The following is a 15,057-nucleotide window of genomic DNA, read 5'->3' as shown; positions in this document are numbered from 1 at the left end:
AGTGGGTCAGAAGTTTACATACACTTTGTTAGTATTTGGTAGCATTGTCTGTAAATTGTTTAAGTTGGGTCAAATATTTTGGGTAGCCTTCCACAAGCATTTTATAATAAGTAGCTGGAATTTTGGCCCATTCCTCCAGGCAAAACTGAACTAACTGAGGGTACGTTTACACAACAACGATGTACTAAAAACGGAAAAGGTTTTCCTTTATGTTTTTTAAAGGTTTTGCATACAGATGGCAACTTTGTCAAAATGATCCCCGTTCACATGGATCCAAAAAAATGACAATAAATGCTGTATTATGCGTGCCAGGCCAGTAGTTGAAACACTACGCACCTGCACACATAAGCATTCTTCCGCAGAGTGGTGAAAACAAACAATGAAGATGGCAAAAGCATCGAGCAATTTTGTCTGAACGGATGAGGTTGCTTTATTACTACAATTACTGCTGGAGAAGCGTCAATAAACTCAAAATGTTGACCAGCACAACGTGCGGATGATGTCATCATTTTCACAAATTCGTGTGTTTGTATGTTTACACGGAGACGATAACGGCATCGTTTTCAAAAACTTGCACTTTGAAACCCGTTTTCAAAAGTTTGCGTTTTCAGACCCCAAAACGCTGAAAACGTTGTAGTGTAAATGCCCCCTAAGTCAGGTTTGTAGGTCTCCTTGCTCGCACACGCTTTTTCAGTTCTGCCCACACATTTTCTATCGGATTGAGGTCAGGGCTTTGTGATGGCCACTCCAATACCTTGACTTTGTTGTCCTTAAGCCATTTTGCCACAGATTTGGAGGTATGCTTGGGGTCATTGTCCATTTGGAAGACCCATTTGCGACCGAGCTTTAACTTCCTGGCTGCTGTCTTGAGAAGTTGCTTCAATATATCCACATCATTTTCTTTCTTCATGATGTCATCTATTTTGTGAAGTGAACCAGTCCCTCCTGCAGCAAAGCACCCCACAACATGATGCTTTCAACCCCTTGCTTCACGGTTGGGATGGAGTTCTTCGGTTTGCAAGGCCCACCCTTTTTCCTCCAAACATAACGATGGTCATTATGGTCGAACAGTTCAGTTAGTAGAGAGAATTATTTATTTCAGCTTTTATTTCTTTCATCACATTCCCAGTGGGTCAGAAGTTTACAAACACTTAGTTAGCGCACCAGTCCTTCCTACAGCAAAGCACCCCCACAACATGATGCTGCAACCCCCATGCTTGCTCCAAATATACACGATGGTCATTATGATCGGACAGTTCAGTTTTTGTTTCATTAGACCAGAGGACATTTCTCCAAAAAGTAAGATCTTTGTCCCCATGCGCACCTGCAGACTGTAGTCTGGCTTTTTGATGGCAGTTTTGGAAAAATTTCGGATTTCTTTAGCTTTTCCCATGATGTCACACAAAGAGGCATTGAGTTTGAAAGCCTTAAAATACATCCACAGGTACACCTCCAATTCAGTACACCTCATAGAGCAGGGTGGAGGGTGGGGCCGGGTCGTGATCCTACACACCCGGTCCCGTATTAGGCTAATTAAACTATTATTTATATTGTCAAGCCAGTTCTCGCTGCCTTCTTTCCATTGAACCCTTTACACATGACGGACATGTCTGTAAACAATCTCTCTCTCCCGCACGATCCCCTGCAGTCGACCTTTATCCCTCGGAGGCTTAATTAACCTAATACGGGACCGGGTGTGTAGGATCACGACCTGGCCCCGCCCTCCGCCCTGCCACAACCTCCTATCAGAAGCTAATTGTCTAAATGCTTGACATAATTTTCTTGAGTTTTCCAATCTGCTTAAAGGCACAGTTAACTTGGCACTTTTCCACTGCACGTTATGGTTCGACTCGCCACAACTCTACTCGCTTTACGTTTCTGAGCTTGCATTTCAACTGCAGTTTAGTGCCGCCTCAACGTGGGTGGGATTATAGGCTGATCGTCATAGTTGCGCCACCTCTACTGCCGTGACATCATCTTAAACATGACACAAACTGACAAAAACAATAACACAACCGCTAGCTGTTAGCTACTAGCTCATTGTGCTGCATAAAGCAGTTGTTGCATAATTATTTTACTCAAGTTTAACAGTTAAATTGGCCTGGTTATTTTAAAAGCAATCTTCCAGTAGCTGATCAACTAAATAAGTGAAGCTTTCAATCAGAGTATAGAGTTAACATAACAAAACATACCATCCTCCATCATGGCTCAGTCCAGGGCCTCTTCCTCCCATTGCTTGCTGGTTTAGATAGCGTACATTTGGTTGAACCACTTCCACTTTTCCTTGATCCTTTTTTTTTTACTTTTCCCTACACTGTTGGTAGATCTGGTGGTAGCCATGTGTGGCCAACAGCTGATGCACTTCCTCATAGACTTTTTCGTTTCACTCATCGCTAACGAGAGGAACGTCTGCACCTCTGACATCAAGTGTCGTAAATCTGGTGACACTGGTAGTGACGATTCTCCCTGACCAATCAGTGATCTGCAGGATTTTGACGTCACATTTAGTATCGGCACGGCTCGCTTGGAACTTTAACTGAGGTGGTACAAAAAAGTATCAGGTACCAAGTACTATCCACAGAGGAAAACCCCAAAAAAGCGAGCAGAGTCGAGTTGAACCGTGCAGTGGAAAAGCCCCATAAGTGTAAACCTCTGACCCACTGGAATTGTGATATAGCCAATTAAAAGTGAGCAATCTGTCTGTAAACAATTGTTGGAAAAATTACTTGTCATGCACAAAGCAGATGTCCTAAATGACTTACCAAAACTATAGTTTGCTAATATGAAATCTGTGGAGTGGTTAAAAAAAATAGTTTTAATGACTTCAACCTGAGTGTATGTAAACTTCTGACTTCAACTGTATAGACCTTTTTCACACTCCGGGTTTTGGAGCACGGAAGTAAACGTTTGCAGGGTAATCTTTGACAGCGGTGAATGGGAGTGAATTGGAGATCACAGCAAATATTATTTCCACAATTACTTTTGAATTAATTTCCATAAAAGGAAAAAATAGAGAGCAGTGGATTAAGACAGCATGCCAAATTTACTGTCACTCTCTCAGCAGCTGTAATAGAAACCCCCTCACAGCTGTGGTAATTCATTTTTTTTAACCGAATTCCAGGGTAATATAACACAAAACATAATGTTTTAAATTTACAATCAATATTAAAAAAATTATATATATACAGTATCTCACAAAAGTGAATACACCTGCGTGTGTGGCGGCAACCATGTGAGGAGTACAAAGACAAGTGTGTCTTGCCTACGGTCAAGCATGGTGGTGGGAGTGTCATGGTCTGGGGCTGCATGAGTGCTGCCGGCACTAGGGAGCTACAGTTCATTGAGGGAACCATGAATGCCAACATGTACTGTGACATACTGAAGCAGAGCATGATCCCTCCCTTCGGAGACTGGGCCACAGAGCAGTATACCAGCATGATAAACGACCCCAAACACACCTCCAAGACGACCACTGCCTTGCTAAAGAAGCTGAGGGTGAAGGTGATGGACTGGCCAAGCATGTCTCCAGACCTAAACACTACTGAGCATCTGTGGGGCATCCTCAAACAGAAAGTGGAGGAGCACAAGGTCTCTAACATCCACCAACTCTGTGATGTCGCCATGGCGGAGTGGAAGAGGACTCCAGTGGCAACCTGTGAAGCTCTGGTGAACTCCATGCCCAAGAGGTTTAAAGCAGTGCTGGAAAATAATGGTGGCCACACAAAATATTTACACTTTGGGCACAATTTGGGCATTTTCACTTAGGGGTGTACTCACTTTTGTTGCCAGCGGTTTAGACATTAATGGCTGTGTGTTGAGTTATTTTGAGGGCACCACAAATTTACACTGTTATACAGGCTGTACACTCACTACTTTATATTGCAGCAAAGTGTCATTTCTTTAGTGTTGTCACATGAAAATATATAATCAAATATTTACAAAAATGTGAGGGGTGTACTCACTTTTGTGAGATACTGTATATATATATATATATATATATATATATATATATATATATATATATAATTTTATTTATTTACGAGATTGTTAAATTAGGCGGAGACGCGTCATCAGTGTGCGAAAAAGGTCTATTAGCATGGTACGTGTAAAAAAAACGAAACAAAACAACAACACAAAACATGGCCAAAATATACGTTATTACCATGGTAACATGATTTGATAGCCAAGGTACCACCAAGTTAGGTATGACGTTAACATTTATTTCCGAAATTCAAACAGCCTGTTTTATCTCTTTACAGGGGTTGCTAAAACTAATGTAAAAGGATTTAAATGGGTGGAACGTGCACAGGTAAACACATCACTGAAGCTGTTATAATATAAGTGAAAGTTATCACCTCATCCTGTAAATAAGACATCGCTCCATTCACTGAATCAACGGCTGTGTTTAAATGAGCAGCAGCAGTCATCGACGGTTCCGCCATCGCGTCTGAAATTCATTAAAAACTACAAGTCCCTTCAGTATTTCTGTCCCTCCAGTTTCCAGTTCCGCATTTTGACTGGGAATGTTTTCTTTCTTTCGGACCAGACAAATCTAAAATTTACTTTTAAATAGTAAATGTTACGAAAATCTATAATGCATAGCATCGATTGTGTATTTTGTACATAACAAAATTGATTGTGTACATAACATTAACTCTGTTCAGAAATCAGTGCAAATGGTATGATGCTGAACATATCTATGTTTCCCACTTATACGAGATTAGATTAGAAATCCCCATGTAGATTCACTTACACAGACAAAAAAAATGCATAAAAGGATATAGTAGAAACGACAAAAAATTAAGAGGAAAGAACAACAGAAGGGGTACATTAAATTCCATCTTAGACAACATTATAGATGTTGTAAATGAGAGAATACGAAAATAAAACTAAATATCATCTAAATGTAGAACATATTAGAGATTATTTGATTCCTTTTTTTAAAAGATTTTTATATTGTATTTGTAGAAAGGACAATATTTGTAACCATTCAGCCGGACATTTATATTGTGACGGAATCTCTTCGTATCAAAAGTCTCGCGAGATCGTGATCACTTCCTCTTTGCGCGGAACCAGCTTCCAAGATGGTGAGGAAGAAATGAAATCCTAGAAATATTTGCTGAAATCTGCCTACATCGTCTTTGATTTGAACTGTTTGTTTATACAAATGCATCATAATATACAGTTCAATCCTATATATTATATATAGATTTGTATTTTATGCGTGTAGTATAGATTATGTTGATTAACTATTAGTCATGAGAGACTGAAAGCCTGGCTCATAGTCGCGCGCCAGTGCAGATCCATTAACCAAAAGTGTCCCGGGGTTTTAGGAAATTAACCATGTTTTTCAAATAATTAACTTGTAATACTTTGTAGATATCATGGTATACGAATATTTGGTTCTTTCTGTATCATGGCATTATTTAAAGTACCATGTTGTAATAACTTTACACCGTCACTGTACCATGATTTGGCCACCGTATGTGATGTATACTTAACTAACTAGCTATATAGTTACATGTTGATTTGGCTTTTTATTTTGGTTTTGTTCTTGAGATGAAGTTATCGCATTTTATTATAGTCTAGTAAATTAGTTGCAGGTCTGCATCATAAAGCTTAATTAATTTCCTTAAAACTAAACAACAGTTATTTCTTTTTTTTTTCTCAGTCGCTCGTCATTCCAGAGAAGTTCCAGCACATTCTTCGTGTTCTCAACACGAACATCGACGGACGGCGTAAAATCGCCTTTGCCATCACCGCCATCAAGGTGAGTCTCAGAAGAAATCAGACAAACTGCTGAAAACTAGTTTGCAGTGAGTCATGTTGTCTGACCCCTCACTGTACATCTGCAGGGTGTGGGACGGAGATATGCTCACGTCGTCCTGAGGAAAGCTGATATTGACCTGAGCAAAAGGGCTGGAGAGCTGACTGATGATGAGGTGCGTCTGGTGATGCATCTGTAGTTTTATAACAGTCGATTTATGCTGCTAAAGTGACGTGTTTATTGATTGTGTTATTGATTGTTGATCAGGTCGAGCGGGTGGTGACCATCATGCAGAACCCTCGCCAGTACAAAATCCCTGACTGGTTCCTCAACAGACAGAAGGATATAAAAGACGGCAAATACAGCCAGGTATGCATGGAGGTTTTTAAGTATCACAAAGTATTTTAACGTCACAGTCTTATTATGTTAAAGCTTTACTGGGTAGTTTATTATTTTACTCTAGCAACCATAGGTTAAAAGGACAGTTTGCACAATTTAAATGGTCTATATACTTGCCCTCTTTTCGTTCCATACTCGATGAAACGAATGCATAAGATTTAAATGTTGCAAATGCAGGTGACTTTAAAGGGCTAGTTCTCCCAAAATGATAATTCACATTGTTTACACACCCATGCGTCTTAAACTCGTTTGACTTCTGCAGAGCACAAACAAAGATATTTTGGGGATATGATGAGAATATAATTACAATGAATATAATTACAATGGATAGAGATACAGCATCTTGCCTGCTTGCGGTTGAAGTCTCAATTCTCTGTACAACAAATCAAAACCAGCGTAATGAATAAGCATGCACTGCTTCACACAGTTAGTTTCTGTGCAAGGATGTTCAGTCAATTTAAGCATGGACCTCTTGAAAATGTATTTTAGCCACAGAAAGTGGGGGAAAAAATTGAGTTTAGCCCATTTTATAAAGGTGCTGGATTTGTACCTGGCAAGCAGCAAATGCCCTAACTATCCCCACCCTAATCCAAGCCTGAACTTGGGACACTTTTCTCCTATTGTGTTAAATTTCAGGGAAAACAAAAAAATGGCTACTGAATTATTATTTAAGTGTTAAAAAATAAATATTAATTGCAGAAATTAATTTCCACCCCTAATATAAACGCATCATTTATGAAAATATATTTTCTTGTGCAAAAGGCATGAGTTTGAGACTGCATAAGGGTGAAATTCTTTAAAGTAGCGCATAAGACTTATGTCAATCTAATTTTAAGTCATTTGTGTAATGGACGAATGAGGTTTGATGTTATTGATGTGTTGCCATATTTGATTTGAGAGTAAATGAAGACTTCAGTTTTGGTCTGTTCATACTACAAAGTGCCTTCATGAAAGATTTGAAGTATGACGCACAAGTCACATGGGCCACTGACACTGCTTGGTGCTTATTTTTAATCTTTAAAGTGAGTCTGGTTAAAGGAAATCAGTTGCAACATTTAAACAAAGTGACTGTTATGCAACATAGTCATAAGTTTAGAGCGACAAGAGGATGAATGTAATACTGACTATCTATATTTTTGACTGAACCTTTCTTTTAATGTATAAAAATGAGGTCCTCTTCATTAATGACTGATGGGAAATCATTTTTTCAAAGAGCAAGCCAACATTTCTTTGATGCCTCAACCCTTGACATCAGTGAGCAGACATTGATTCTAATATTAGTGTTATGTGTAAATATACTACTGCCAATTCATCTCTCCAGATAAAGTGTTTTTTTTTTTGTCTGTGAGTGTCACATCAGTTGCAGGTGTGGGATGTTTCCTGCACGCCATATGATAAAGATAGTTCTGGCCATTGAAGTGCCTTGTAATATCCTTCCAAAATAAGACAACACAGTTCCTCTTGTTAATGGTTTGTGGTTTTCTCAAGGTCCTTGCTAACGGTTTGGACAACAAATTGAGAGAAGATCTGGAGAGACTGAAGAAGATCAGGGCTCACCGTGGTCTCCGTCACTTCTGGGGGTGAGTTGCATTACAAATGCTTGACTTTTAGTTTCTTTTGAAATAACGTGCAATGATTGCCTGTGATGCACTGAAATTATGGTTTAAGAATAGAACAACATAGAAATGTGCTAAAATATTCAGTTATCTAGGTTTCTTTTAAGGACTAACAAGAATTAGAACAGGAAATATTGTAGTGTACCAATTATTATAAGATACTGTAAAGTATTTATGGTAAATAAAGATTGTAAATGGTAAAAAAAAATAAAATACAATTTGCTTACTATATGTGGCTGAATTATTGTATTGACTGTTTTTCTCTTTCTCTAGTCTGCGTGTGCGTGGTCAGCACACGAAGACCACCGGTCGCCGTGGTCGTACCGTGGGTGTGTCCAAGAAGAAGTAAACGTAAAATAAAACTCCTTAGTTCACACACTTTGTCTCTGTCTTTGTTCTTTTAAGTGTATTTTCTTAAAATTTATAGGCGGTGTTATTGTTAAATGGAGAAACTGAAATAAAATCACAGTAATTGGAAAAACTTACGTTTAGAACACTAGGCTATATTATAAAATGTTTTACATGGACTCGTCTGCATTAAACATAAATTAAATTAGTAATGAAACTAGACTATCCTGGGAAATTGAACTGGGTGAGACATGTTTAAACTAAATCAATTAAATGACTACTGGAGTTTATTTTATATATATATATATATATATATATATATATATATATATATGGTGGTGCGTGTGTATGTACACCAACCATACACAACATTAAAACTACCTGCATAATATCATGTAGGTCTCCCTCGTGCTGCTGTCATGATAAATTGTGTCTGCTGGTAAATCAAGTCCCCATATGACATCACAGTGATTCCTTTGGCTCAAAAAGCGAAGAATGGGTACTCTTTTTATTTAGTGACTGATTTGAAATCTTACAAATTCAATTTATGGTATATGTAAATATGACATTTTATGTCTTTTATTAATTAATTGCCAACAAATGCCTTCATCAGCCAACTAAAGGACAATTGCATCAATGTGAACTTTTGCAGTTAATCCAGGATGGACTTTAAAAACATAATTAATCTTACAGTTCATACATTTTATTTTATTTTTACAAATTTTAAACCATGGCTTGCACTGCACAGAAATAACTAATACTGGCATTAAATTTGTGCTTTTTAACCAGAGGGGAACTGGCCTCCACAGTGAGTCTGGCTTTTCCCAAGGTTATTTTTCTCCATTAACCAACATCTTAAGGAGTTTTGTGTTCCTTGCCACAGTCACCTTTGGCTTGCTCACTGGGGTTCTAAATACAATTATTATTTAATACATTTTTATACACAATTTATTACCATATTTTATCAAATTACACAATGACCAAGATGTTATAGATATTAGTGCCATTTTCTGTTAAAGCATGTTTATTTTTATTTAAAGCTGCTTTTGAAATTATGTAAAAATGTTTTCTAAATCATGTTACACATAATAATGAATAACTGAATTTATAGATTGTGAAATTAAAGATGTAATTTGTATCTTTCAGTTAGCCTGGACTTCAATGAATTGTTATTACAATAACATGATTTTGCTCCGGCATTACAAATGGTGACCCCCATGGGGACTCGATTTACTGGGCAGACTCAATTTATCATGGCACCTGAGCTCCACAAGACCTCTTAAGGTGTAGTGTACAGCTGTGGCCAACAGTGACATAAATTTTGTGTTTCGCAAATATTTCTGCTTCAGTTGTTGTGTTGATTCACATTGTTTCTAGATTTTTGTGCAGAGTGATCCGATGCATTTTAAATAATTGCAAAAAGCTTCATTGGCCAAAACAAAAAGTGTCACAGATTTTTGGCCCTGGCACAAAATGACCAGCCAACATCCTTTCACTAATCATATCAGCAGCACCTGGGAAAGTGTGAACGAGGACTAGTCAGGTGAAATCACTCTTATCTTTCTGATTGGATTATAAGAGCAGACTGTTTGCTATAAAAGGAGGGAAGAAGTGCTTCCAATCATTGTGTTATTGTTAGCAATGTTTACCTCTAAAGAAAGACATGCAGCCATCATCGCTTTGCATCAAAATAGCCTCACATGCAAGGAAATTGCTGCAAAGAATATTGCACCAGAAAGAACCATTTACCAGATCTTCAAGGAGAGAGGTTCAACTGCAGTGAAGAAGGCTTCAGGACGTCCAGCAAACGCCAGGACCATCTCCTGAGGATTCCGCTACGGAATTGTGTCACCACCAGTGCAGAGCTCAATATTGGCAGCAGGTTGGTGCGAGTGCATCTGCATGCACAGTGAGGTGAAAATGTATGGACAATGGCCTGGTGTCAAGAAGGGCAGCAAAGAAGCCACTTCTCTCCAAGAAAAACATCAAGGATAGACTGAAATTCTGCATGAAGTACAAGGAATGGACAGCAGAAGACTGGTGCAAAGATCTTTTCACTGAAGCCCCCTTCCGGCTTTTTGGGATACCTGGTAAACCGAAAAGGTGAATGCTACCATGAGTCTTGTGTCGTGCCAACAGTGAAGCATCCTGAGACCATCCATGTGTGGGGTTGCTTTTCATCCAAGAGCAGGGATGCAAACAGCGCACTTTTCGGCGCCTCCCGCTTTTTTTCACGTCAGTTTGGGTGACTTGTGTGAATCGTGCAGATTTGAAGAGGTTTTTTTGGGGGGGGTGTCTGTCTGATTATAATTTCACCAACTGTAATTCTGGATTGCATCCACCAAACAAGTAAATAGGAAATAAGCAAATCAAAACACTGCGCGCCAAAACATATCATGCGCGCAAGCGTGAGCCACTAGTGTTTCTTCTGCGTAACTGCCACTTCAACAAATTTCTCCCTGAGGACCAGAGTTCGGCGCCGCGAATTCCCGTCTTACTGGCAACTGGTGAGATCACTGGAGGTAAGGATATTTTTGATTTATAATGTTATATAATCTACTAGTCATGTAATTTATTAAACATTTCAACAATGCCTATTTCAAGTGTGTGTGTGTCCTACAAATATATCATTACGTTTTAGCTAACGTTACATCAAGTTCACCTGTAAAAGACCTAACGTTAGTGCTTGTTAGCAGATCAAATTATGGATGGCTGTAGCTACATAGAAAAAGTTGTTCGCCTATAATCATGTTCGTTTGCACGTTATGCATTTTAATATTAAATTCCTGACTTGGCTAACGTTACTATCGCCTATCTTGTACAGTAATATTAAACCCTACTTTACCGATTTTCCAATGTTGTTGTTAATGCTAGATTAGGGCTAATGCTAGATAAATGCTGCATGCATGCCCATGGAGTTACTATGGTTAATGTGTAAGGAATAATTGACGACAGGCCGTTGAATTATTATAAAAAATAATGCACATCCGAGGTGGTAATGCGGTCACGTTTTTTTAGAGTTAGGAACGGAGGTTTGAGCCACTGATAGCAGACTAATGATGGGGACACACTTACGACTTGCTGAAACATTTAAAGACTGACTGTTTCCATCGACTGTAGCAGGTCTTAAACACCGACTGAACACGCGTTTGGGCATGATCAGTCATAAGTATAAAATTACATTCATAACTGGCCTTAGAGTAAGTGTGTGTGTGCCCGGCTTTTATGCAGTTATGAGAGAGAGAGAGAGAGAGAGAGATGTGCGTCAATATTATTATTTATGTATTCAATTCGTTTTAATTAATTCGTTCATTCTTGTTTTCTATTATTGACAGTAGATAACCTAATAAATGAAACGCACAAAGCCCTTTTAACAAGTAGGCCTATCAATAATTATTTATTTGTTATATTATCTGGAATAATTACGAAAACCCGTGCAGCAGGACTATTAATTTATTTATATATTCAGTTTAATTTTCTATTTATCATAGATAGGACTATATGCTTTATTTATTAAAATTAAACTACACGTGTCCATTGATTGTGAAGTTAGACATAGAAAATTGCAGATCAAGGGCATGGGGCTGCATGTTTTTTCTTGTTATAAATTGTATCCTATTTTCCGTTATTACAGTTAACAACGCGCAGTGATATGGAACTGTAATGCGGTCAAACCTACTTGAAACTATAGTCGTGTGTTTCCCTGAAAATAATTGCACACCTTAGAACGTTCTCAACCAATCAGAATCAAGCATGCAACAGCCCCGTAGTATAACTATACATATTGCCCTTGACTTTGCGTACTGTTGGTTAGCTAGCAGCGTCAAGCATTACTTCTCATAACGTTTTTCTCCATATCCGTGTCCTTGATTTTCTCATAGTAACGTTTTGTTTACGCGATCCTACTAAAAAATAGTTTTGCTATTTTTAAGGAGGTCCCTTTTTAAATGTAAATTGATGCAAATAGACTGCTGATGGTGATTTTTAAGTAGCGCAGGGCACTGATGGACCCAAACATTCTACATTTTATGGCAACCCCAGAATGAACGAGAAATATTGCAGCATATAAACAAGACATTGTGGAAAGGGGCAGAGTGAACTATTTGCACTCCGTTATGATACAGTTTTACAAAAATATTCAACTCTATTCACTGGCAGAATGAGGGAAATTGAGGAAAGTGAGGCACTTCTTGTGCAACAGATGGATCGAGGCTGTAAAAGCAGTTGGAATTGGTCTTGGCTGAAACTTGAAACTACAATCAAGGTCCATGCAGTCAAACACACATTCATACTGTCTGACTTTTTTGAAAATTGAAAAAAAGGGTTCAATGTGGACCCTAACCTGGCCAAGTATGAAGATGGAGATGACATTGTGAAGTGGTGGGCCCATGTCATGAGTTTGGGGAAGTATCCAGCTCTAATCCAATAATCCAGCCTGGTTATCAGAGGTGCCCTCTCCATCTTCCATGGGCCACTGGTAGAGTCCTCCTTTAGTCTCATGGGAGATGTGATTGACGCTAAAAGATCTAACATGAAGATCTCCACCTTTGATGCAGTGCAGACTGTGAAATATGTCTTGAGGTCTAGGGGCAAGACTGGCATTGGCATGTTCAAAAGAGATGACATCAACATGGGGCCAATTGATAAAACTCTCTGCCGGAACATTAGGGCTGCAGGGAGAAGGGACAAGACCGACAGAGAGAAGAGGATGGAGGCAAAGCAGAAGAGGCAGGCGGAGTATGGCTGCAGTGCTACATGTGAAAGTGCCGAGAAGGCCGAGACCACTGCTCTGGCCAAAGAGAGGCAGACACATCTCAAACATGTTGAAAAGAAAATGAATGCAGCCAGACGGAAGGCCCTGGATACGTTGCAGGAGGTGGCCAGGAAGAAGAGGAAGGAGGTGTAAAGCAAGAAGAATAAGTGCTAGATAGTTAAATAAGAGTTTATTGTTCAGAATTAAAAAATGAAATTGAAATTCCAAATTTGTGTCGGTGTATTTGATTTTCAGTATTTCATAATACTCTATGTGCCTATAGGGGTGGGCCGGGGATGGCAGGGGTTGGTGGCAATGTAAGTATCTGGATATTTTCCGCGGGGCAAGGGCTTCGATTACCTCTCTTTTTGACCATACATGTGTTTGCATCCCTGCAAGAGAGTAGGCTCTCACAATTCTGCCCAAAAGCACTGCCATGAATAAAGCATGGTATCAAAGCGTCCTGCAAGAGCTTGCCAGAGCGAATTGCTAAGGTTATGAAGAACAAGGGTCAACACTGTAAATATTGACTCTTTGTATAAATTGAGTTTTTTTTTGCCAATAAAAAATGTTCCTCAAATGATTCCTGAACAATATTTGCAGTGTGGTAGGGCTCATTATCCTGCTGAAAGAGGCTATTGCCATCAGGGAATACCGTTGGCATGAAGAGTTGTGGGTGGTCTGCAACAATCTTTAGGTAGGTGTTACGTGTCAAAATAACATCCACATGAATGCCAGGACCCAAGGTTTCACAGCAGAGCATTGCCTAGTGCGTCACACTGCCTTTGCTGGCCTGCATTGTTCCCATAGGCATCCTGCTGCCATCTTTTCCCCAGGTAAACAACGCATGCACACGGCCGTCCGCATGATCTGAAAATGTGATTCATCAGACCAGGCCACCTTTTTCCATTTCTCCATGGTCCAGTTCTGACGCTCACGTTCCCATTGTAGGTGCTTTCAGCGGTGGACAGGGGTCTGCATGGGCACTCTGACTGGTCTGCGGTTACACAGCCACATACGCAGCAAGTCACGATGTTCTGTGTGTTCTGACACCTTTCTATCATGGAAAGCATTACATTTTTCAGCATTTCTTGCTACAGTAGCTCTTCTGTGGGATTGGACCAGATGGGCTAGACTTCTCTCCCTACTAGGATCAATGAGCCTTGGACACCCATGACCCTGACAATGTTTCACCATTTGTACTTCCTTGGACCACTTTTGGTAGGTACTAACCACTGCATACCGGGAACACCCCACAAGACCTGCCGCTTTGGAGATCCCTGACCCAGTAATCTAGCATCACAATTTGGTCCTTGTCAAAGTCGCTCAGATCCTTAAACTTGCCCATTTTTCCTGCTTCCAACACATGAAATTCAAGAACTGGCTGTTCACTTGCTGCTTAATATATCCCACCCCTTGACCGGTGCCATTGTAACTATATAAACAATGTTATTCACTTCAACTGTCAGTGGTTTTAATTGTGTGTGTGTGTGTGTGTGTGTGTGTGTGTGTGTGTGTGTGTGTGTGTGTGTGTGTGTGAGAGAGAGAGATCTTTTTATAAAACAGTCAACCATAACCTCTACAGTTATTGCAATCTTAAAGCATATGAAACACCGATTTGGAATGTTTCAGAAGTTACATTTCTAAAAGAACATTTTCCAAATATTCACAATGGGTCAGAAGTTTACATACGCTTTGTTAGTATTTGGTAGCATTGCCTTTAAATTGTTTAACTTGGGTCAAATGTTTGGGTAGCCTTTCACAAGATTCTCACACTAGGTTGCTGGAATTTTGGCCCATTCCTCCAGACAGAACTGGTGTAACCGAGACAAGTAGTAGTCCTTCTTGCTTGCACACACTTTTTCAATTATTCCCACAAATGTTCTATAAGACTGAGGTTGGGGCATTGTGATGGCCAATCCAATACCTTGATTTTGTTGTCCTTAAGCCGTTTTGCCACAACTTTGGGGATATGCTTGTGGTCATTGTCCATTTGGAAGACCCATTTGCAACCTAATTGCAATTATCCACATCATTTCTCATGATGCCATACATTTTGTGAAGTGCACCACTCCCTCCTGCAGTAAAGCACTACCACAATATGATGCTGCCACTGTTGTGACCGATTCGATTGCGGTTTCGGTGAAGTGCAGTCGAGTCAAAGATTTCTCAGA

At 39.4% G+C, this 15,057-nt stretch overlaps 2 protein-coding genes across 3 annotated transcripts in view; one reads left to right on the top strand and one right to left on the bottom strand.

Moving 5' to 3' along the window:
- vps52 (VPS52 subunit of GARP complex) overlaps positions 1–4,468 on the bottom strand; it is a 33,342-nt gene extending 28,874 nt beyond the window's left edge. Inside the window, exon 1 of one of the 2 annotated variants that reach the window (XM_052135530.1) lies at positions 4,356–4,468. In XM_052135530.1, the coding sequence (XP_051991490.1) occupies positions 4,356–4,442 (87 nt within the window). In that variant the 5' untranslated portion in view covers positions 4,443–4,468. The remainder of the gene's footprint in view (positions 1–4,355) is intronic. The other variant, XM_052135531.1, reaches the window with a different exon arrangement.
- A 561-nt stretch (positions 4,469–5,029) lies between these two features.
- Positions 5,030–8,160, top strand: rps18 (ribosomal protein S18). Its single transcript, XM_052135578.1, has 6 exons — positions 5,030–5,087; positions 5,672–5,770; positions 5,856–5,942; positions 6,035–6,136; positions 7,655–7,746; positions 8,056–8,160. Exons 1-6 carry the CDS (start codon positions 5,085–5,087, stop codon positions 8,129–8,131), a joined length of 459 nt encoding a protein of 152 aa, XP_051991538.1. The 5' UTR covers positions 5,030–5,084; the 3' UTR covers positions 8,132–8,160.
- The last annotated feature ends 6,897 nt before the right edge of the window (positions 8,161–15,057 follow it).

Source organism: Xyrauchen texanus, chromosome 10 (assembly GCF_025860055.1).
Source record: "Xyrauchen texanus isolate HMW12.3.18 chromosome 10, RBS_HiC_50CHRs, whole genome shotgun sequence".
Classification (NCBI taxonomy): Eukaryota; Metazoa; Chordata; class Actinopteri; order Cypriniformes; family Catostomidae; genus Xyrauchen; species Xyrauchen texanus.
Note: the sequence above shows the minus strand (reverse complement) of the source record. Positions and strands in the feature narration are given on the sequence as shown.

Excerpts from the sequence above, each read along its gene's own strand:
- rps18 (XM_052135578.1), top strand. Across the intron at positions 5,771-5,855 it reads TTGCCATCACCGCCATCAAG|GGTGTGGGACGGAGATATGC; the intron begins GTGAGTCTCAGA and ends GTACATCTGCAG. Across the intron at positions 6,137-7,654 it reads AAGACGGCAAATACAGCCAG|GTCCTTGCTAACGGTTTGGA; the intron begins GTATGCATGGAG and ends GGTTTTCTCAAG.